General features: G+C 36.7%; 1 protein-coding gene across 1 annotated transcript; it reads right to left on the minus strand.

The window, feature by feature from the left end:
* Nucleotides 1-2,976: 2,976 nt before the first annotated feature.
* On the minus strand, nucleotides 2,977-14,149 carry KLRB1 (killer cell lectin like receptor B1). Its single transcript, XM_007515791.2, has 6 exons — nucleotides 14,022-14,149; nucleotides 10,286-10,384; nucleotides 9,387-9,461; nucleotides 8,066-8,214; nucleotides 7,453-7,568; nucleotides 2,977-3,603 (listed from the first exon to the last, which is right to left on the minus strand). The coding sequence occupies exons 1-6, from the start codon at nucleotides 14,104-14,106 to the stop codon at nucleotides 3,456-3,458; spliced, it is 672 nt and encodes a 223-aa protein (XP_007515853.1). The 5' UTR covers nucleotides 14,107-14,149; the 3' UTR covers nucleotides 2,977-3,455.
* Between the last annotated feature and the right edge of the window lie 9,315 nt (nucleotides 14,150-23,464).

Below are 23,464 nucleotides of genomic sequence, written 5' to 3' on the forward strand. Positions count from 1 at the left end.
ATGAGAATTCTCTCCAGTACCCCCTACAGCAAGTTACTTAAGTCAAATGTGGAGGTAAAGCCTGAAGTAGAATTATAAAGATGACATTTGTGTTAACTGCAGTATTATTTACTAACAGGTAGACATAAAGCATAACAGGGAATAATTAGGAAAAAAACCATAGTTGATATAACTTAAATATTCAAACTTCCATAATTCTGGCTGGTTGTCAGTATCCTGTTCGGCTGTCCTTGGCTGCCAGAGAGTCGTATGAGTCACACTGCCAGAGAATTTATCTTGTCTGTTAGGAGTGAAGTCAGCACAAAGTAGAAGATTGAAAGACCAATCCTTGATGAAAGACAGACCTGACTACTCTGAGTTCATTTTCTCCCTGTTCTCTAGAAGCTCAATTTCAACCTGAGGTAGGTGGATGGAACCCAGACACATAGCAGTTGAGGTCATTTAGTTTTCCATCTTCTGCAGGGTGATGTGAATAAAACTTATCTTTGGAGTATGGCAAACACCCTCCAGGAAGGACAGGAGAGTTCAGAACCACTGTGAGCAGGTGAGTCATATAGTCACTTTATCAAAAGAGAAGTCAGAGCACCTGCCAGACATAGGTGGGGCGGGTTAGAATCAGAAATTTCAAACATGCAAATCCTGTTCCTCACCGCTCTGGTACCCCCAGAGTTTACTCTATTTTAAATAAAGTCACATGCCTTTATAAACATTTAAAGAATACACCAGGATGAAATTACATGTTTTTATAAATATCTGAAGAAAATTTTGGGATTTAACAATTGTCTATTCACTTGCATTCTATGGAATGTCCACATGGTGGAAGAAAAATACCACAATCCAACTTGTTTGCTGCATTGGATGGAAAACTGGCCTCACGAGCTAAGAGTTCAATAAAATGTTTTGATGTATCAAGCCAGTTGACTTTAGGAAGCTTATTGATTTATTTGTCATCACCACAATCTTTTTTCCTCACCACAATCTTTTATGTTCTGAGTTTGTGCACTTATACAGAATATGTAAGTCCTTTTTACTTTTTTGATAGTGGCTAAGAGGCTTTTCTCTATGCAAATAAGAAACTAGAAGAAAAAGACATCAAGAAAACAATACCATTTACAATTGAATCACAATGAGTCATATATTAAGGGATAAATGTAAATCAGTGGCAGAAGACTTGTATATTGCAAATTATAAATCACTAAAATAAAAAGGATTAAGACATGGGGCTGGGCAGTGGCAAACTCACTTGTGTGCACCTGCTGCACTTGCAGGAAGGAAGCTTCATGAGAGGTGGAACAGTGCCACAAATAACTCTCTTTCTCCCTCTATATCTCTCCTTCCTCTCTCAATTTCACTCTGTCCAATCAAGTACAAGTAAAATAATTAAGTATATAAATAAAGAAATAAGACACAAGGATATGGGACCATATTACATGTTCTTTGGTTATAGTAATTAACTTAATTATAATGCCTGTCTTATCAAAACTGACATATAGGTGCAGTGTGATTTCTATAAAAATTTCTGTAACTGTTTTGTATTTGAAATTTTTATTCTATTTATTACATGTAGAGAGTTTCACATGAAGTGGAATGAGAGAAAAAGAGAGACACCATACCACCATTCCTATACATACATTGATTCCAGAAGTCAAACTGGGAAGTCGAGTGCTCTACCAGTTGAACTATTTCCCCAGGTACCCCTGTGAACTTCTTTAAGAGAAGAAAATCAATGCTACAAAAATTTATCTGCTACTTTAAAAGACTGAGAATCTCCAGAAAAAGAGAAGAATTAAGGCACATTCTCACTCTTTTGCAACAATATTTTGGGGCATAGTAATCCAATCTGTGTGGCACTGAAACAAAAATAGACTTTTAGATCAATGTAATAAAATTGAGAATTCAGGGGCTCAGTGGGTTAAGTACACACAGCACAAAGCACACCAAACTGTGTAAGGATCCTAGTTCAAGCCCGACTCCCCACCTGCAGGGTGGTTGCTTCACAAGTGGTGAAGCAGGTCAGCAGGTGTCTATCTTTCTCTCCCCATCTCTGTTTTCCCCTCCTCTCTCCATTTCTCTCTGTCCTGTCCAACAACAGCAATAACAATAACAATAATGACAAGGGCAACAAAAAGAGGGGAAAATAGCCTCCAGGAGGAGCGGATTCATAGTGCATGCACTGGGCCCCAGTGATAACCCTGGAGATAAATAATAATAATAAATAATAAAATGAATTGAGAGTCCAGAAATAAGCCATCTTATGTACAGAAAGTTAATCTATGACAGAGATGCACAGAACATTAAATGGAGAACAGTTAAGTCTACCAGCCCATATTACGTTAGTTGCTTCATGACTCTATAGGTGCTTACAAATAAAATTCTTTTTTCATTTGACTCTTTATGTATACCTTTTACATTTTATATTCCAAGACGCCTGGCAGTGCAGTCAAAGTTTTTTTTTTCCCCACACCTATATAGTAAAACAAAAGTAACTAGTGATTACTGGATGCCTACACATCTGGGAATTAGAAACTGGTTTATAAAAATAAGCATGTCTAATGCAACAAATACATTTAATTATTTTATTTTATTTTTATTTTTTTATATTTTATTTTTCTGTTTCTTTACCTTAACTGCTTTTGAACTAATACAAGGTATATATTAAAGAATTAACATAATATATATCAAAAAGTTTATGGAATGGGTGGAACCAGAAAGTAATAAAAAATAAAAAAGAGGGTTGGGGGATAGCATAATGGTTTTGCAAAAGACTCATGCCTAAGGGTCTGAGCTCCCAGGTTCAATATCCAGCACCACCATAATCTAGAGTTGAACAGTGTTTCTCTCTCTCTCTCTCTCTCCCCCTGTGTGTGTGTGTGTGTGGTGTGTCTTTGTCACTCTTTTGCTATCTGAACATGAAGAATAATGAGAAATTTATTACATATGTTATTCATATTGTATATGAGCCATAAGAAAATATAGGAGTTTGTGAGAAAATGGGAAGAATATAGGATGTCAGGAAGAGTTAAATTCCCTTCCCAAATCCCCTTACTTATAGGTCACTGGCAGAGCAATCCAGAGGATGGACTTTATTCAATTTTCTGCCACAAGTCAGTAGTATCAAGAAAAGTATGAAGAAAAAACAAGAGAAGGGGAACACAGACTAGTAGAAATCATTTAGTACAATGTTTCTGGAGATTGACAAGGACATGTAGGGAGCAAAGAGGGTCACTAAGTCTGGGCTTCTGAAGATGACAAGTGTTGTCTCTTTGTGTGTGTATCCTAAAGTATAGAATAGACAGGTCAGACATGAAAATCTGTAAGAGTAACAACAAATAGAATAGACTTATCCTTATTTGTCCACTTCATAATGGTAAGTATACACTAGAGCATTGTTACAACATGTAGAATTAAAATGATAAATACTATAAAAATGCAAAGAAACTGGGAAGAATCCATAGTCAAGAATCAGAATATACTTTCTTCCTGATAGGTTTTAGTTCCTTTTGGCAAATAGATCTGCTTTCAGCTTCACAATGCTCAGAAGTAAGTTTTGTGTTTGAGATAGAGACACAGATGTTTTTTCCAGATATACCAGTAACTTGCAACCTGAAGAACAAAAAAGAGACTTGTCTTAGTTTTTCAGATTTTCTCACATAATTTTTCCTCATTCAACCAGCATTTCTCCATCTATCAGGAAAACAGGGAGATGATAAATGATAAAGCACAGAATAAGAGTGTAGTCACAAATACGGTTATACAAACTTTTAATATAAGGGAGTTATAAATCCTGGAAATGCATGAGTTCATCTGCACTGCAAAAGAAATGTTCTGGCAAGATATTTCATCATGATAGGGAAACAAGAGAGGTTCTGATAACTGGGAGTTGAACCTCCCTATTTTACTGTTAACATGATACAAAATGCTTCAGTTTTCTAAAATGAAATGAGGATAACCACCTAACACTGATACAATGCGTGTGGAAATGTGACAATGCTTAAAAGACACATGCTCTCAGTGAGTATAAAAGTGCATGGAAGGTATGGATAGACAGGGATTAAAGATACAGATGTAGCTAAGAAAAAAGACTTTGTTTCTGTGACATGAAGTCACAGTTCTGCCTTTTTCCCATTCCAGAGGTGGGTTTGTTTCTATTTCAACATTCTCTTGAGTTCCAAACAATCATTAACCTGTGGTTCTCTGCAGGTAAGGTGGAAATAGAATCAGATAGTAGAATGGGGTGTAAGAATGGGTCAAGTTCAAAACTCAACTATTTGTGTCACAAGAAAGTGAAGAGATGACAGGGGGTCCCTTCATAGTTTTTCTTTGTTTCGTTGTTCCATTTCTTCATCAATCCTTGGGCCTCAGCTACTGTGCTGATTTATTCCCAGTATGTGCCACTAAGTGATAATGAAAGATTTCTACTAAGTTATTGCAAAGTTGTCTGAACTCTATGTTTTCCATCCTTCTAGTACTTTCTTCAAATTTTAACATACATTTAAAGCATTTACTCATTTATTTAGAGGCCAGAGTACTCATGAATGCAAAAGTGTTCTCTAATCAGTAGTCACAGGTTTTTAAAATGTGAGTTATTTCCTCAGTTGCTTAACATAACTTCCTTTTAAAAAATAAATTTAAAAATTTTATCTATAAAATATAAAATAAAAAAATATCAACAAGACCATAGGATAAGAAGGATACAATAGCTACCACCAGAGTTCCCTATTCCACTCCCTCCCCTGAAAGCTATCCTGTTCTTTATCCCTCTGGAGCATGGACTCAGGATCATTGTGGGGTGCAGAAGGTGGAAGGTCTGACTTCTGTAATTGCTTCTGCACTGGACATGGACATTGGCAGGTTGAAGATAACTTCTAATGCTCATTTGAGCAAGTCAGACCCCCTTTCCACAGGTTTTTGGTGGGCTCATAGGTCTTCCTTGACTAGGTTTCTAATTACTTCTCTAACTTGATCTCATCTGATCCTTAAGACAGTTCTGTGGGGAAAAAATAATTAGCACCCTCTCTTTTTCCTTACCTGAAAACCTGAAAGTTAAAGAGGGGTCTAATGCCCTGTCTACCATAGCCCATTAAGTGCCAAACAGTGACCTAGCCAGTCACTGTTTTCTTAACTAAAGGATCACTTTCACCCTCAGGTTAAAAGGGGGGTATTTAGCTGTTAGAAGATACTTCTCTGCTTTCTGATTTTATTATGAATGCCCATGAAGTAAACACTCTGAACCAAAATACACACACACACACACACACACACACACACACACACACACACACACACACACACACACACGCAGGACTATGTGAAAGCTTGGTAAAGCTTAGGGAAGCTCTCCCATCCTTGGATGGAGGTCTGGAAAGACACCCCACTTATTAGCATCTCTCCTTATAGAGAGGAACCAAGAGGGAAAAGTCTCCCAGACTCAGTTTCTCCTTGTTAGTCTCTCAAGCCCACAGAAATCCTACAGGCCTCTCACACTTAGTTCTCCCTGCTAGCAGCAGGCCATATGGCTGCCTGCTGTAAGGTTCATTCAAAGTTCATGAAAGTCATTCAAAGTTCACACACCCACTTCACCTTTTGATCACAAAGGAAAACACACTCTATCATACACCTCCCCAACACCAGACAGAAACCCCCCAACATCTTATCCTTGTGTTTTTTGATATATATGATTTACATCAAGCCTTATTTTTCTTCTCTCTATCTCATCTTACTGGTTTAACCCCTATGTGTCTCTCAAATGTCTTTGGATAATTAACTTGCCTGCCTCATGGAGACTAATTGTCTTGTATGTATCTTGTATGTAATTGTCTTGTACCTCTATGTATCACATCAATTCTTGTCATACCAGCCCCCTACCATAGGGGTAAGCTGACCTTTAAGAAACCTTTAATTTCTTTCTTTTTTTTTTTTTAAGAAAGGAGACATTAACAAAACCATAGAATAAGAGGGGTACAATTCTGCACAATTCCCATAACCTGATCTCCATATCCCATCCCCTCCCCTAATAACCTTTCCATTCTCTGTCTCTCTGGGAGTATGGATCCAGGGTCGTTGTGGGTTGCAGAGTGGGTTGCAGAACATTTGAAAAATGTTCTTTGTTTAACTTTCTATATATACCCAAACCCACTTTCCAATAAATGAGTGTTTGTACCAATATGCTCCCTGATGCCTCTTTTCTGAATCACTGAGCCCTTGAGCTAGTGAGAGAGGATCGGTGGTCTACCTCCTGGCTGGAGCCACCCCACATGAGCCCCAGCACGCGCGCGCGCACACACACACACACACACACACACACACACACACACACTTAAGCCTATACTTATTTTCATGTTAAGTACTTTTCCATACTTAAAGAACTCTTATGCTAGTGAATTTTAAATATCAACCTCTTACTATCTGAGTGAAGTAAAATGAATAACTCCACAGTCTGATTAAATCATTTGCAGATTTAAAAATATATGACAGTATCAACTCTGACAAACTCATCTTTTTTTTAAAAAAAATATCTTTACTTATTGGATAGAAACAGCCAAAAACTGAGAGGAAGGGGAAGAGAGAGAGAGGGACAGACAGAGAGACACCTGAAGCACAGATTTACTGCTCCTGAAGCTTTCCCCCCACAGGTGGGGACAGGGGGCTTGAACTCAGGTCCTTGCACATTGTAACATGTGTGCTCAACCAGGTGCACCACCACTGGTCCCAACAAACTTTTCTTTGCAGAAACTTGGTTGAATGCCTTGACACTTTCAACTATGAGAGAAAAAAATAGCTTGCCCTTTGATATGCAATTACCCTTGAATATTGTGGGTAATTATCTGTATGACATCAACATACTATAACATTGATTGTTATACTATTCAAGAAACTATAATGAGACAATCATAGAAAACAGAAAGTAGCTTATTTGTGGACTATGCATATTTATCATATCTCCTCACATGTCTCTTTTGTATCACCAGTTGAATTATACAGTATTACAGTACTTGCTAACAAGCCCTGGTTCCCACCTGCTTGGGAGAATCCCAGCTTCCTGAGTGATGGAGCAGTGCTGCAGATACCTTTGCTTTTTCTTTTCCTTCACTCTCTCCTCTAGTCTCTACACTCTCTATAAAAAAGAAAAGAAATTTAAAAAGAGAAAGGAAGAAAGAAAAGACAGGAAAAAGTGGTTATTAGGAATGGTGGAACCAGGGTGGGGGCACTGAACCCCAGATATAATACTGGTGGTAATAAGTAAATAAATAAATATTGCTGTACTGGAATGGTACCTTTTAATATGTCAAATTTCAATCAATTTCAGAATCATCATCTCAGCCTATTCTGAAACATCGAAAACCTTCTAAATTAAAGGAAAACAACAAAAGTCAACTTTCAGTAACAGTGTTACAATTTCCCATGTAAATCTGACATAAATTGAATATCCACATATAGTTATCTAATACTCACATCTCAGAATTTAAAAATGATCCATTTATCCACTTCCAGTTCTTCTCTGCTGGTGAATATTTTAATCCAATCCAGAATTGAACTCCTACTGAATCTATACGCTTTTGTATGAGTCTCTATAAATGGAATTGAAGTGAATATTGAATCTCTTTATTCATGGTCTATATCATTAGATTCAACCTCTAGAACTCTATTCAAGTATCATTTCCTTTGTGAAACTTTTTTAAATTGCCATTGCAATTATTTAATCCTTCATTGTGGTCCTCTCTCCTTCTCTCTCTCTTTCTCTCTCCCTCTCTCTCTCATTCCCTCTCTTTTTTAAGACAGAGAGACAGAGAGAGTAAAAGAAACCATAGCACTCAAACATCCTTCATTATAGTGTGGGCTGTACTTGAACCTGGATTATGCTCATGCCAAAGCAGCATACTACTCAAGTCAGCTATTTCACTGACCATCAGTTTAGTGTTCTCGTATAGGTTTATATATTCTTGTATTTATCAAATTATTCAATTACTTGCTGTTTAGTCTCTTAGCTGCTGAATTTCTTGAAATCAAAAACTTCTATAAGCTTATAAGAAAGTGCTTTTACTTAATTATCTTATGAATTATTTACCAGTTCTTCTTGATCTTGAATAAGCAGCAAACTGGATCCTTTACAGTTGGTTAGACTCTGATTCCAAGTGCACACATCAGAAGTAAACAGCAAGCATTTCTCTCTGATTGGGTACCAAGGTTCTGTGCATTTTGATGCAAATGGCCTTTCTACCATAAGGAAGGGGACAAAGAGATAAATAAGTGTCATCTATTTATGCATTAGCTTTTTCAAAGACAAAGTAATCAAAGTACCTTAACAGGTGGACTATTGTGTCTCAACTAAATTACTACATAATATCTACAAAACCCTAGCTGTTGTTCTTAAAATATTCAAGCATCTAGAGAGGAGGCTCCACAAGTAGAACTGGGTGTGGGAGATAGCATACTGATTATTCCAAAAGATTTTTTTTTTTAATGTCTGAGTCACCAGAGGCCCCAGCTTCAATTACATGCATTCAATTGCAGAAATGAGAAGTGCTCTAGTAAAAAGCAAAATGGAACTTGAAGGAATCATGTTAAGTGAGATAAACCAAAAGGAGAGGGACAAATGCCAAATGATCTCTGTCATAAGTACAACTTAAGAAACAAGTACAGGGGGGCAGATGGTAGTAAAACTGGTGAAGTGCATATGGCGCAAAGTGCAAGGACCCCTGTACATGGTTTACCACCTGCAGGGGGGTCGCTCGCTTCACACGTGTTGAAGCTGGGCTGCAGGTGTCTATCTTTATCTCCCCCTCTCTGTCTTCCCCTCCTCTCTCAATTTCTCTCTGTCCTATCCAACATAAATAACAACAACAGCAACAATAACAACAAGGGCTACAAAATGGGAAAAAATGGCCTCAAGGAGGAGTGGAATCATAGTGCAGAAACTGAGCCCCAGTGATAACTCTGGAGGCAAAAGAAACAGAAAAGAAGAAAGGAATAAAGGGAGAGAGAGAGAGAGAGAAAGGAAAAGCACAAAGTAAAAGATGCACTGGGTATAGTTTTGGCCACTAAAGCAAAAGACTCTGGGAAAGAATAGGAAGGGAAGGGATGAAGTGGACCATGGAGTCTCCGGTGCATGGTGACAAGAAAGAACCCAAGTTGGGGTTGAGAATGTTTTGCAGACACATAACATGGGGAGATGAGAAATTCTACCCATATTATCAACAGCTGTATGGTAAACCATTAACTCCTCCATAAAGTATTGGGAGTTTGGGGGAGGGAGAAGGAAAACAAGTCGAGCTCAAAAATGCATCCCAGGTGCTGCTTATGCCCAAGCAGAACTCTGGCTCTCACTGTCTCTCTTGAAATATCTATCAGTATGATGAATCTTTAAAGTGTTCAAGCAGGAAAATTACCTGTTGTTTCACTTAAGTTCTCTTGAGCATGCACAGTATTGACGCTTACTGGTAATGTTTGCTGCAAAAATATCACTATTAAAGGAGAAATGGACATTAAGATTAATAGCCTGGGAGATGGTGCAGTAGATAAAGCACTGATCTTTCAAGCATGAGGCCCTGAATGTGCCAGAGAGATGTTCTCTCTTTCTGTCCTTCTCTCTTTCTCATTAACAAATGAACAAATAGATCTTTAAAAGGAAGAAAGCATTAATGTTAGGTACTGAAGTGGGTAGTAAAATGGATATGTTATATTCATCACTTTAGGAAACCAAATTATTTTTAATATTGAATATAAATAGATATAAAGATACTAACAAGGCACTAACAAAGGATCTACTTAGAAGATAACTTGCATAGACAAGAAATATAGTATAGCAAATGAACTCACATCAGTATTTTATTCCCTGCAGCCCTCTAGAAAAGTAAGCTTAAAAGACACTACTTAAACTCTTATATTACTAAAAGTCATGTCTGAATTTATCATCTTTAGAATGAGTATAAAAATGCCTATCACAGAAGGAGAGACTGTCTAGTGCAAGCTGGGATTTAGTAGGTACTTCAGAAACATAAAGTAACTGGGACAAAAGGTCTCTTCATTGGTTTCCCTTTTAAAATAATCATTATCATGATCTTTTCAGTGTTTGGAGCATGTGTGTCATGTTTTGTGGAGACTAGTTAAAGGATTAGGAAGAGAAATGTGAAGAAATTTGCAAAGTGGATATGCTGTGAGTCTTGTTAAAGCACTGCTTTTATTTCATTGATCTTTGCCTAAGTTTTGGATGAATAGCTATATTAAATACTCTACCTTTATGCTAGAAATGGAGTAAGTATTCTGAAACACATGAACTTGAACTTACCTGAAACACTCAACCCAATTACTGCAAAGGCAAGAAAAAGAAGAATAGAACAACCAAGTTTCAAAGCAAATCGATGCCAGGGAGGACCTTGACAGATATCTGAGGAAGAAAATACACCTAGTTAAATCAGTTTTTATAAGTTGCTTATTTATTTTTAAATATAATGTGTTTATTTATATTTTAATATTTTAATTTTTTATTTTATTTATAATAAGGAAACACTGACAAAACCATAGGATAAGAGGGGTATAACTCCACACTATTCCTACCATCAGAACTCCATATCCCCTCCTCTCCCCTGATAGCTTTCCTATTCTTTTAACCCTTTGGGAGTATGGACCCAAGGTCATTGTGGGATGCAGAAGGTGGAAGGTCTGGTTTCTGTAATTGCTTCCCTGCTGAACATGGGCATTGACAGGTCGATCCATATTCCAGTCTGTCTCTCTCTTTCTCTAGTGGGGCAGGGCTGGGGAATTGGAGCTCCAAGTTACATTGGTGGGGTTGTCTGTCCAGGGAAGTCTGCTTGGCATCATGCTAGCATCTGGAACCTGGTGGCTGAAAAGAGTTAACAGATAAAGCGAAGCACAAGTTGACTAATCATGAAACTAAAGGCTGGAATAGTGCAGATGAAGAGTGTGTGTGTGTGTGGGTTCTCTGTTTTGTAGGTAGCAAGTAGGCATATTTTAGTTATATTCCAAAGGGCCTCTGGCTATACCAGTTTTTTTTTCTTTTTCTTTTTCCCCTGATTGTGAAATCTGATATGCAGGCGGATCCAAGTTATTATCTAGGGAGATGATGTCATGGCTGGAAAAAGGACTAGAAAGCTGGATCAGGGAAGAGAGTAGCTCCCAAATATGGGAAAGGCATATAAATATTGTTCACTGTAGAACCCATCGATTTGATGTGATCTGGGACCCATATTCAGCTTAGGAGCCTCTGTATCATTCTAGATCTGAGCTCACATTCTGTGTTCATGTGTAGGAACGTTCCAAGCTGCCCCAATATCAGGACCCATCTTCCTTAGGTGTAGCATAGAGTATGCGGTCCATCCTCCCTTTGGAGGATGGAACATTCTCTACCTTTGGATAGATACAGAGAAGTTGAAAGGGAAGGAGAAAATAGGTAGATAGATAGGTAGATAGATGATAGATAGATAGATAGATAGATAGATAGATAGATAGATAGATAGATAGATAGATAGGGATTCCTGCAGCACTGCTTGTCCATTTTCTTCCCTGTAAATGGGGACTGGGGACTTGAACATGGATCCTTTTTCAATCAAATGCAATGTGTGTGCTCAACCAGGTGTGCGACAGCTTGGTCCCTAAATCATTTTTTTTTTTGGTTTTTATTATCTTTATTTATTGGATAGAGACCATCAGAAACAAGGGAAGAGGAAGATAGGGAGAGAAATAGAGAGACACCTGCAGCCCTGCTTCACAATTAGCAAAGCTTTCCCCCTGCAGGTGAGGACTGGGGGGCTTGAATTTCAGTCCTTGGGCATTGTAACATGTGTGCTTAACCAGGGGTGCCACCACCTGGCCCCTAAATCTGTCCCCATAGTAATATAATATAATAAATAATATAATATAATATAAGAGCAGTATAGGAAGCCTTTCCTTTCTCTTTCTCTTTCTCTTTCTCTTTCTCTTTCTCTTTCTCTTTCTTTCCTTCCTTCCTTTTTTCTTTCTTTCTTTCTTTCTTTCTCTCTTCCCTCTTTCTCTTTCTTTCTTCTATTTGGCTACTTTTGCAGTCTCAGCACCTAGAGCAAACTTTGATGAAATTTGGCAGTCATTTGTTAGCAATATTTACCTTAACAGACCAAGTCTTTGGCTGTAAGAAACTAGGTTGCAATTCACATCTCAAACTCAGATGTTACTGGCTGCCTTAGAGAAACTCACCATTTCACACAATTGCCACAGCCTCAGCAGTTATGTCAGAGAACTCAGTAATGGTTTTTTTTGTAATTATAATAGCAGTTTTTCTATGATTTTATTCTTTTTCCTTTGTTAAGTATAGCATATTTTTATATGCAGGATAAGGGTTATTCAGATGAGACAAATTTTCTACCTATAGACTTAGAATAAGACTTAGTAGCATTCAGGGGTTGGGCGGTAGCGCAGTGGGTTAAGCACAGAGTGCAAGCACCAGCGTTAAGAATCCTGGTTTGAGCCCCTGGCTCCCCTCCTTCAGGGTAGTCGCTTCACAAGCAGAGAAGCAGGTCTGCAGGTGTCTAACTTTCTCTCCCCCTCTCTGTCTTCCCCTCCTCTCTCCATTTCTCTCTGTCCTATCTAACAACAACAATAATAACTACAACAATAAAACAACAAGGGCAACAAAAGGGAATAAATATTTTTTTAAAAAAAGACTTAGTAGCTTTTGAAATGTATCTTAGTATCTTTGCCCGTGTTCATTTTTGACCTTTCCTATCAACACCACCCTCCATTCGCCTCTTTTTCACCAGATGCTTATGGGGAAAAATAAAAGCTTATTTTTTCCCATAAACAAATAATGTTGACTGAACCATACTCTGATTTTAGCTATCAAAGCCCTCTTGTTTTGCCCCCATATTAGAAGTAAAGAGATCTTTATCTCATAACTCTTAGCTCCCAATTTAAAACATTGATAATGTAGTCATTTGAAACTCATACTGGATTGTTCCGACATAATACAATCCAGGTAGTCATAAAAAAATGGAATGAAAATCAGATTGGGTAACAATGGAAATTTTATTGGTGCTACTAAATTTCTTTAGATTTCACAAGTTAATAATGGCATTATCCGTATGGTATGCCTAGTATCTGGACATTGAAAAAATTCATCTCCAGATGGCAGAGCCTCTGCGTTGTATTTTATTTTATAATTTTATTTTATTTATTTTATTTGTGGAACGTCAGCTCTTGCTACCTGTGTGATTCCACCACTCCTAGGAGACTCTTTCTCTTATTTAAGACGGAGATAGAGAGGGAGAAAGTGATAGCAACAGAAAGAGAAAAAATAGGTAGAGAGAGACAACAGAATACCTAACACACACTGTATTCCCATGTGGTATTAGGAGCTCAACCTGGGTCCTCACGCATAGCGAAGCATGTGCTCTACCCAGTGAACTGCATCCCATTCACTTTCTTACCTATTAGCTAATATTAGTCATCTCCATTTCTGACTCCTCTCACACAGAAAAGTCCCAATTTTAACATCAAATATGTCCACAGGTGATATTCCCCAAGGTCGCATGCCTTCTCTCCTAAACTGTAGTATTTTTCAAGTATCAAGCTTCAAGGTTATAAACTATCAGATTGTGATGAGATTTGAGTCTGTGATCTTAATTTTCGGAAATTGATTTTCTTCCAGAAATGTCTTCTCCTTCTCCTTAGAGAATGAAGGATCTCAGTCATTGAGTTCACACTTTATATTTTTTAAAAGAATGCAAAAAAAAACCCTAAGGCATTTGAACAAACATATAAAATCCTTCTTTAGGATTTTTTTAAACTAATCAGTACTGTTGAGCTTCACCACTTATACTGATATAAAAAAAAGAAAAGAAAAGAAAACTACAAGGTCAATGAGTTTCCCCACATTTGTAATTATTTATAGACAAGTTATGTGGTAGACACACTGAATTTTAATGTAGTACTGCTGTTCAACTTCAAAGCAGTTATTTAAAGCCATCCGTTTAAAAGGAGAATCTAACTCTGGAAGACGTGACCATGTCAAAAGGAAAATCAAAGCCACTTACCCTGGTGAAGAGGTGAGTGTGATGGAACTCTCCTGCCAGTACCCCTGCATACATCTAAATCAGCATATACCACTTGCTGGTCCATTGGCAAACGGGAGACTACAACAGGAAACTTGTCTAGAAGGTTGCAGTCCAAGTCCTCTGGTGTTCAGATCAGCTAAAGGAAGTGCCCAGTCTGAAATGCACCGCTGTTTCTCTTTTGTCCCCACCTACCCACACTATTAGCTGGGGGTTTGCTCCATAAAGTAGGGCCCTTTTCCATTTACTGGATGTCCACTGCCTTTGGGCATGCAACATCTACTTTGCCTAATTAACTGGTCTGTTCTTTGACAAATGACTAGGGAGGCTGTTTGTCAATGCCCCCCTTGTCGTTATTTTGTAGTGGCTTTCACAGAGCCAGGCTCCAAGTAAGGCTAATGAGACATACACCTATATTTCAGTAACCCAGACACATGAAATTCAATGCAATATTATATTAAAAAAAACTGTAAAAACTGCAGGATGCCTTTCAAAAAGCTCTAAATTCTTTGCTGAAATAGTTGTGCCCTAAAGGAAGTCACAAAATGTAGAAAAGAGAGTTGTAACTATGGAAAAAAAAAACACCCTTAGTAATACAAAAGAGAAAGCAAACCATTGATGATCATTTGACCACATTATGTAAATTTTGTGCTTGGGAATCTAATAGTCTGCAGTACTTAATAGTATATGAAACCTATGGAGAGCCTGACTGTTGAGTTTTTTTTTTTTTTCTCTTTTAAGGAATTTAAGGCACTGAACTTTCAAGCATGATTCAGATGCTATCAAGTCTGATGCCCTAACATTACAAATGAGAAAAGAGAAAACCAAGGATCAAACCAAGGATTTTCAATGCCACTGGATTTGTCAGATCAAAACTACAAAATGCTCAAACTTACAGGACCGTAGGAACAATCTCCTGAATTTCAACCCCAGAGGACAGTAGTGCCTATCCAGAGCTAAACATTTTCATTCTGTTCTTGTTTAGGCACACATTTTTGTTCCTTAAAGATCACTGATAACTACAAAGTGAGAAGTGTGTGTGTGTGTGAAAGTCACACAACCAAAGAACAAAGTATAGAACTTAGAGGTTATACAGGTGTAAAATAACCATGGGGGAATGTAAAGGAACCTACTATCTTTTAGAAAGGTATGAAGCAGTATTATACAAATATACCCAGCATTCTTGGTAATGATACTGTAAAATTAAATATTGCTAAGATATTTCTTCATATTTTCTAGTGTAACTTTAATTACTGAAGTAATTAAATGTTTCCTGTCCATTATTTAGAGGTCAAGCAGTTATCTTCCCCCAAAGTTCTGAAAGTCTCCAATGTGATATATCTACTCACTCAAACTAGCCTAAGTGTAAAATAGTAATATACACTCTCATTAGTGCCCCAATTAAAATGGTCTTTGACTATCTATTTAGTAATGTTATCTGTGCTCAGATATTTGCCTCATTTACATTTCTATAATTAATACAACCTGCCAGAGTTATACTAGAATTCACAGTTATCTATATAGAGTAGCAAGTGATTTTCAAGGTTTCGTATGTATAGAGACCCTGAGAGCTTGTTAGTAATGAGAAATTCTGCTACATATACTCCTTCTCACTCAGAGACACAGTGGGGGAAAATGTTAAGAAATGACATACTCAAGGTGCAAATGGAAAATGCAGGGAGAGTTTGACAAGTTCTATAGAGCATATAGGAGTAGTGATCTAACCAGGCAGTTAATACAGCACACTGAAGTTTAATTTTCAAATAGTAAAGTATGAGTAGCTACTAGAACTACAAAATATTCAAGTAACTATTAATTTATTTACAGAAAGGTAAGCAAAAGCTTGCAAAAGGTGTCAGCTCCAAGCATCCGAACTAGCTGCAGATATTGCAGATAGAAGTTTATACTTGCCTGTCTGTGGGAGGTTCTGTATTGCCAAGACATCACATTTGTTACAACTATTATCTTCTATCACAAAAAAATGCCTGTACCTTTCATTATACACATGTAAAACATCTTGAACATTCACCATTGAGGAGTTTTATAATTATATTAGCCATTCAATTTGATCATCAAATCACCTAAAGGGTATTTTGAACAAGTATGCCAGAGTTCAGGAGTATATTGTACTTAATATATCTATCTAGAAATATTATACACAATAGAATACACATGATATTAAAGTTAGATGTTTCAAAGATTGAATTTGAAATAACTGAAACTTACAGTGTGGCAATAGAAACAGTAATGCTGAGGAGCTCCAGGATGAAGAGATTGTTTTTCTTTAACTCCTGCTTTGAGATTGAACTTTTCTGGTATCATAATATGAGCTAGTATGAAAGTAGTAAGAATAAAGTAACCTCTGAATATGAAGAAGGACATCAAGACCCAGGTGATGGTTATTACATGGAGATAAAATAGTGATAAAGGAGTCTGTTGTATGAAAATTAAGATGCATCATGTGGTAACTATGGTAATAAAAGGATTCTGAGCCTTTAGGTAGAAAAGAAAATGATGCTTTAATCGAGACGACAGACTAGGAAGTCATGAGCCCTTCTTCTTCCACTGAGGCATAGAGTTAGCAATATTATGTAGAACTCTGTAAGAAATCTAGAGTGGTGGTCTGGGATGTGCTGCAGTGGATAAAGCATTGGGCTCTCAAGTATGAGGTCCTGAGTTCAATCCTTGGCAGCACATGTACCAGAGTGGTGTCTGGTTATTTCTCTATCTCCTCCTATCTTTCTCATTAATAAATGAATAAAATAATAATAAAAAGAAATCTAGAGACTAATAGAAAAGCTACAACACTCAGGCCATTATAAAACCAGAAATGGGGTTCCATTAATAGAAGAAGGAAGGTGCCAACATTTGATGAATCCATTAATGCCCCACCTCTACACAGCACAGTGTGGAGACTGAAGGTGCTAATCTCCCAGTGGGCTGACTATGTGCTCAACATCCTGGATTGCCAATTGCTAGTTCTGAGATTTTTTTTTCTTTCTTGACTGGGAATACGTATTAGATCATCAAAAACTGAGGTGAACAATGTCTATTGTCTGACTTCCGCAGACATGCAAGAAGAGACAAACAAGAGATAAAGTTTGAGAAGTCCTAAAACTTTCACCTTACAGGCAACACACACAAAATAGCTAGATTCTATATACAATAAATGAACAATCTGGAAAGGAAGTGAAGAATATAATCCACCCACAGTTGTATCAAAAGGAATAAGACACTGAGGAGAAATCAAATTGAGAAAGTGAAAGGCCTGTGCACTGAAAACTATAAAAAATGCTAAAAGAAGACAAGATAAACACAAATCCATCTCTGTATATAAAATGGATGAATAATACCATTATATCTGTATATAATTCAGAGAGATCAATTCAATCCCTATGAAAATTGCAAAGACATTTTTATTCCAGAAGTAGATTAAAAATAGAAAATCCATATGTAATGTCTAGGGACCTTCTACAGAAAAATTAAGAAAAAGAACAGTGTTGGGTAAATCATATATTTTTATTTCAAAACATATTACTAAGCTACACAATCAAAATGTTGTATAATGGTGTAAAACAGACAGGAGACCAATTAAACAGAAAAACAGAAAACTAAGCTCCAGTATACATGTTCATGTGATTTTCAGCAAGTGTGGTACTACTGAGTGGAGGAAAAAAAACTTCAACATTTGATATTGAGAAAACATAATGCATGCATGCAAAGAAATAAAATTGGACCCTTACATTATATGTAAAAAATAAACTTAAAATGTAATAAAGATCAAAATATAAAGCATATAACTACAGAACTCCTAGAATAAAATATAGTAAATTCTCTTAGAGGTCAGTCTTGACAACGACTTATTAAAAAGAATAATTAATTAAACCAAAAGTATTAATAATGAAAATTAAAAAACTAGTGGGGTTGCCTTGACCATAAAAAGTTTTGGGTATTAAACAGTCATTAACAAAGTGAGAAGTCAGTCTAAAGAAGAGGAGAACATACTTGTAATTGATATACCTCAGAAAGGGCTCAATATCCAGTATATATATTAAAAACCTATGATGCAAAAATCAGAAAGAAATGATTTTATTTATTTATTTATTTTACCTGCCAAGTTTATCGCTGAGGCTCTGTGCAGGCACTACGAATCCTGAGGCTCAGTGCTGGCATTATGAATCCACTGCTTCTGAGGGCCATTTTTCATTTTTATTGGACAGGACAGAGAGAAATTGAGAGAGGAAGGAGAGATATAAAGAGGGGGAGAGAGACAGAGAGACACCTGCAGATCTGCTTCACCACTTGAAAAGCGATCCCCCTGCATGTGGGAAGGCAAGGGTTCCTTCCAACTGGAATCATTGCACCGGTCTTTGCGCTTTGTGCTATGTGCGCTTAACCCGGTGCACCACAGTCTGACCTCAGAACATGATTTTTAAAATGAGCAAGGGACTTGAGTAGAAATTTCTTCAAAGATGAAATACACATGTGAAAAGATTGTTGATATCACTAACCGACAGAAAAATGCGTATCACTTCCATGAGTATTGATGCTTTCCGTGCAGTAGTAACTAAATCATTCAGAGATGGACTTAAAGAAAATGCTAAATAAAACAATTAAATGATACTGCCTTTGAAAGAAATTTCAAAATAGTCAGGAGTTAGGCATGTTTTCAAATTAGTTAGAATAAATAAATTCTAACCATTGAATAAACTATTGTTCAGCTGTGGGCAGTTATAGCTTTGGCCTTCTCAGTGGCATTCAAATTTCATTTAAGTTATTTTCTAAGTACTTGTATATATATATACACACACACACACACCTAGTGGGGGTTGAATTGTTATGTAGAAAACCGGGAAATGTTATGTATGTACAAACCATTGTATTTTAGTGTCAACTGTAAACTATTAATCCCCCAATAAAGAAATATTAAAGAAATGTATACATTGAATTCTTTCTTTGTGTTTGTTTCTTTGTATGATTTTTCATACAAAGCATACTTAGACAACATTTTCAGTGTACTAATAATACTGATTTGTGTGTGTTTTTACAATCAAATGAGTACTTTTCCTTCAGCCATGTGTATTTTTGTAATGCTAGAGATTCATTGCAGGAAAATATATTAAATAAATGAATTGAATTGAATTAAATTAAATGTGTGATACACTACTGTGTTTATAATATGCTTCACATTGTCCTGGGGGAGTAAACATAGCAGATGTCCTGTATTTGTCAGAACTGTTAGAACAAAGAGCCACAGACTGAATGACTTAAACCATATTTTCTCATAGTTTAAAGGCTGGAAGTCTGATATCGAAAATATCAGAATATTAATTTATTCTGAGCCTCTACCTAGTTTAAATGATCTTTCCTTGTCTTCTCATGATCTTCTTTCTGTATATCTGTGTCTAAAATCTGCTCCACTTATAAGAATACCAGACACATAGAATTAGGGCCCACTTTAATGGCCCTCCAGGAACAGTGGATTTGTAGTGCAGGCAGTGAGCCCCAGCAATAACCCTGGAGACAAAAAAAAAGAAAGAAAGAAAGAAAGAAAAAGGAAAGATATCACAGAGAAATTTATCTTAGTTTTCAAGGTGCAAAAATTTCCACTACATAGAGAATTAGGTCAGTCACCCTTACGAAAGTACCACACATAACTTCCTGGAACACTCAGATATTTATAGCTATGGTCAGTGTGACAACTATGTGCCATCCCAATAACATGCCTGAAATTCAATGACTAAAATGAAAATAAATGTAGTCAAAACTTGTTTCTGCCATGCTGGCATCATCAGATAACAAACATAGAGAATAAAGATAGGACGTGATATAGTTACTAGAATTAAAATTCCCTAAGTACTTTGTATCTTTAGTGATAGGACTCATTTATCACGAAGTTACTTTAATCTATATAAAGTATCTACTGTGCTAAGCTCCGAGTATTTGTTGGGAGGGTTACATAAACTACAAACAAACAGTACAAACTTAGTAACAAAATGTGAAGTGTGATCTAGGTCTTTGAAAAACTATGAAGGGTGATGCAAATCTTCAGCTATGTTATGTGGGTGCCTCTGTTAGAGGTGGTGGTAAAGGTAAGAGAATTTATCTGAAGCCAAAAGGGAAAACTCTTAAAGTAAAAGGGGTTAGGGTTTTGAACATCATGGAAAGTAGAAAACTGCATAAAATGTTCTATTTTGTTTATCAGTATATATACTAATTGTTTGCACAAAAATTATTTATATTCAGAGTAGATGTTATTTTAGGGAAGGAGTACAAACATTAGCTGTATTTGTGAATTTTATTTTTCAAGTTTGAATAAAGGAATTATGACAATTGTTAACATGTCATGTATGTAAACAAACTTTTTTAGTTAAGAAAGGAGACATTAACAAAACCATAGGATAAGAGAGGTATAGCTCCACACAATTCCCACCACCTGATCTCTATATCCCATCCCCTCCCCTGATAGCTTCCCATTCTCTGTCTCTCTGGGAGTATGGACCCAGGGTCCTTGTGGGTTGCAGAAGGTGGAAAGTCTGGCTTCTGTAATTGCTTCCCCACTGAACAGGGGCATTGACTGGTCAATCCATACTCCCAGCCTGCCTCTCTCTTTCCCTAGTAGGGTGGGTCTCTGGGGAAGTGGAGCTCCAGTACACATTGGTGGGGTCATCAGACCAGGGAAGCCTCATCAGCATCATGATGGCCTCTGGAACCTGGTGGCTGAAAAGAGAGTTAACATACAAAGCCAAACAAATTGTTGAACCATCATGGGCCTAAGGACTGGAATAGTGCAGATGAAGTGTTGGGGGGTATTCCCTGCAGGCTCTTGTGTACTTCTGCTTTCAGGTATATATTTTCCCTCGTTTATGGGCACTTGTGAGCATATGCTCTATCTCAGGGGGCCTGGACTATATCTAGGCTTGGGGACTTTATTGGGGAGTGGAACACCTGGAATGGAATTAGCGAATATTATAAAAGGAAAGGTTTCACCAGAGTGATGAAGCTGAAGGGTTGTCATTCCGCACCTGAAGTCTCTGGACAGAGTCTGAAGTGAAGCATGCTGGGTGGCACTCGTTGCGTTTATTGAGTTGCAATCCTTAGACGCAATATTATTTTATTTGAATTGAGAGCAACATGCAGAAAAGTGAGCCCCACCCTAAGGTTCCAGGACTGGGGGACATATAGGCTCTATAGTGGAAATGTGAGGTTCCTGCTATCTTAGGGTTCAAGAAGACAATGGATAGTTATTGTTATCATCACATTATTTGGTGATTGGGTTAACTTTGAAAAGTCCCTTTGTATTATACCCTAAACCCTAGTAAACACACTTTTTTAAGTGACATATTTATCTGAATTTCTTTCTTTTAAGTTCCACTGGTTAAAATTCTATTATTTTATTTTTAATATTCTTAGTCACTTTGATGGCTGTATTTCACATTTAATATTCTTATACAAGCATAAACTCTAGCTAATATGTGATCCTATCTCATTTATTTTTGCTGATATAAATAACCACCTGTCACCTTATTGTGCGTGTGTTCACACAGGTGAGAGAAGGTGAATGTTTTTGCCTTTGGCGCGATGATCTGTGTTCACTTAGTTTGAATAGCATGTCACTACAAGTTCTCCTTTTAGAAATCTAGAAGTTTCTTTGATTTTGTGAAAGTCTTTTTGTTGTGACATTTTATTCCTTCATTCATTTGTCTAGAGAAAGTCTTAAGTTCTTTTATTCTGTATGGTGTCCAGTATATTTAAATCTTGTCATGTGCAGATCTTTCTGGAAAATCTTCTGTTTTTCTCATTTGATTATTTGTACAATGAACTGTCAGAGGTTCTGAATGAATATTTAAATATCTTAATTTTATAAAATGTATCCCCATTTACCTCAACTTATATATGTCATGATTGTTTTGTACATACTCAGTTAAAAGATTTTATGACTTGACTCCAATTTATTCTGCATCTTCCTTCTGATTTATAATCTTCTGTCAGAGATCAGCTCATTAAGAGATAATTCATCAAATCTATCTTACCTCCTGTTTTGTTACAGTTAGCAAAGTAAAAATATGTTTTGTTTATTTGTGTTTATTATGATGATGGATATATTGTGTTGGCATACTAATTTATTTTTGCATTCATAAATAATGAAAAATCAAAAAAGGATATTTCATGCAATGTACAATTTCATGCTACTAAAATTTAATATTTTTAAACATTTTAGTTATTTTATAAAGCTATTGTAGATAAATAGTTGTGTTAAGTTTACAGCATACAGCGTATTTATCTGTTATGTTCATATATGGCAACATGATTGCCCCTATGTAGTATTAGGTAAATCTCTATCATATTCTATAACTATCGTTTTTATCAGAAGGTCAAAAATCTAGTCACTTGGTACTGTTAATTATAATTACAATGCAGGGATCACCAGCATGTGTTCATCTGCTAAGGGGAATTCTATACACTTTAACCTCCATCTCCCTAATTTCCTAATCCCCAGTTCCTGGACCATCATTCTACTCTTTCTGAGAGTCCAACTACTTTAGATTCCACATGGGGAGGTATTTATGTACGTTTTTTTTCTTTCTTTTTTTATCTAACTTTCTTACTTCACACACATCTTTTGTAAGTGAGGAGTATGCTTCTTTCTTGTGACTGAATAGTATTTCAGTATGTATACACACATACAAGCAAGCACACACACAAACACTCACCTGTGATATGTGCACATAAAGAGATGCATAATTCTTACAGAAAAATTAATCTAATTAAATGGCATCTAGTTAAATGAAAGAGCTGCAGGTTCCCTATAAAACCAAAAAGTGATTTTGTATTCTGCTGTCAGACACGGATTTGTGGCAATAGCGTAAGGACTAGCATTGAGATAGCAACTGCAAGCAAAGGTGGGTGGTGCAGTTTATCTCTGGTCCCTTCTTCCAACAATTTGCAGTATACAAGGGTGTGCTCCCCATAGTCAGAGCTACATTATTCCCAGTAGCCAAAAAGTGAAGCAGCCTAGAAGCCCACCAACAGATGACTGACTTAAGAAGTTATGGGAAATATATTCCATGAATATGACTCTGTAATCAAAAAAGATAATATTGTGTCCTTTGGGACAAAATGAATGGAACTGGAGATGATTATACTCAGCAAAGTAAGTAAAGGGAAGAAAGACAACTAACTAACATATGGCCTCACTCATATGTGGAATCTAGTGATCTGATTTACATGAACTTGCTAAAAACAAGCAAAAAATCCAAACACAACAGACACAAGCAAACTGTCTGTAAGAACAATAAGAATTGTGGTGGTTATTTTTGGGAGGTGGGAGGGTGGGGGTACAGAACTTTGGTGGTGTGTGTGGTGTGGGCCTACACATTGCAATCTCACAATCTTATAACAAACTATTAATAACAAATAAAAAT

Source organism: Erinaceus europaeus, chromosome 7 (genome assembly GCF_950295315.1).
Source record: "Erinaceus europaeus chromosome 7, mEriEur2.1, whole genome shotgun sequence".
Lineage (NCBI taxonomy): Eukaryota > Metazoa > Chordata > Mammalia > Eulipotyphla > Erinaceidae > Erinaceus > Erinaceus europaeus.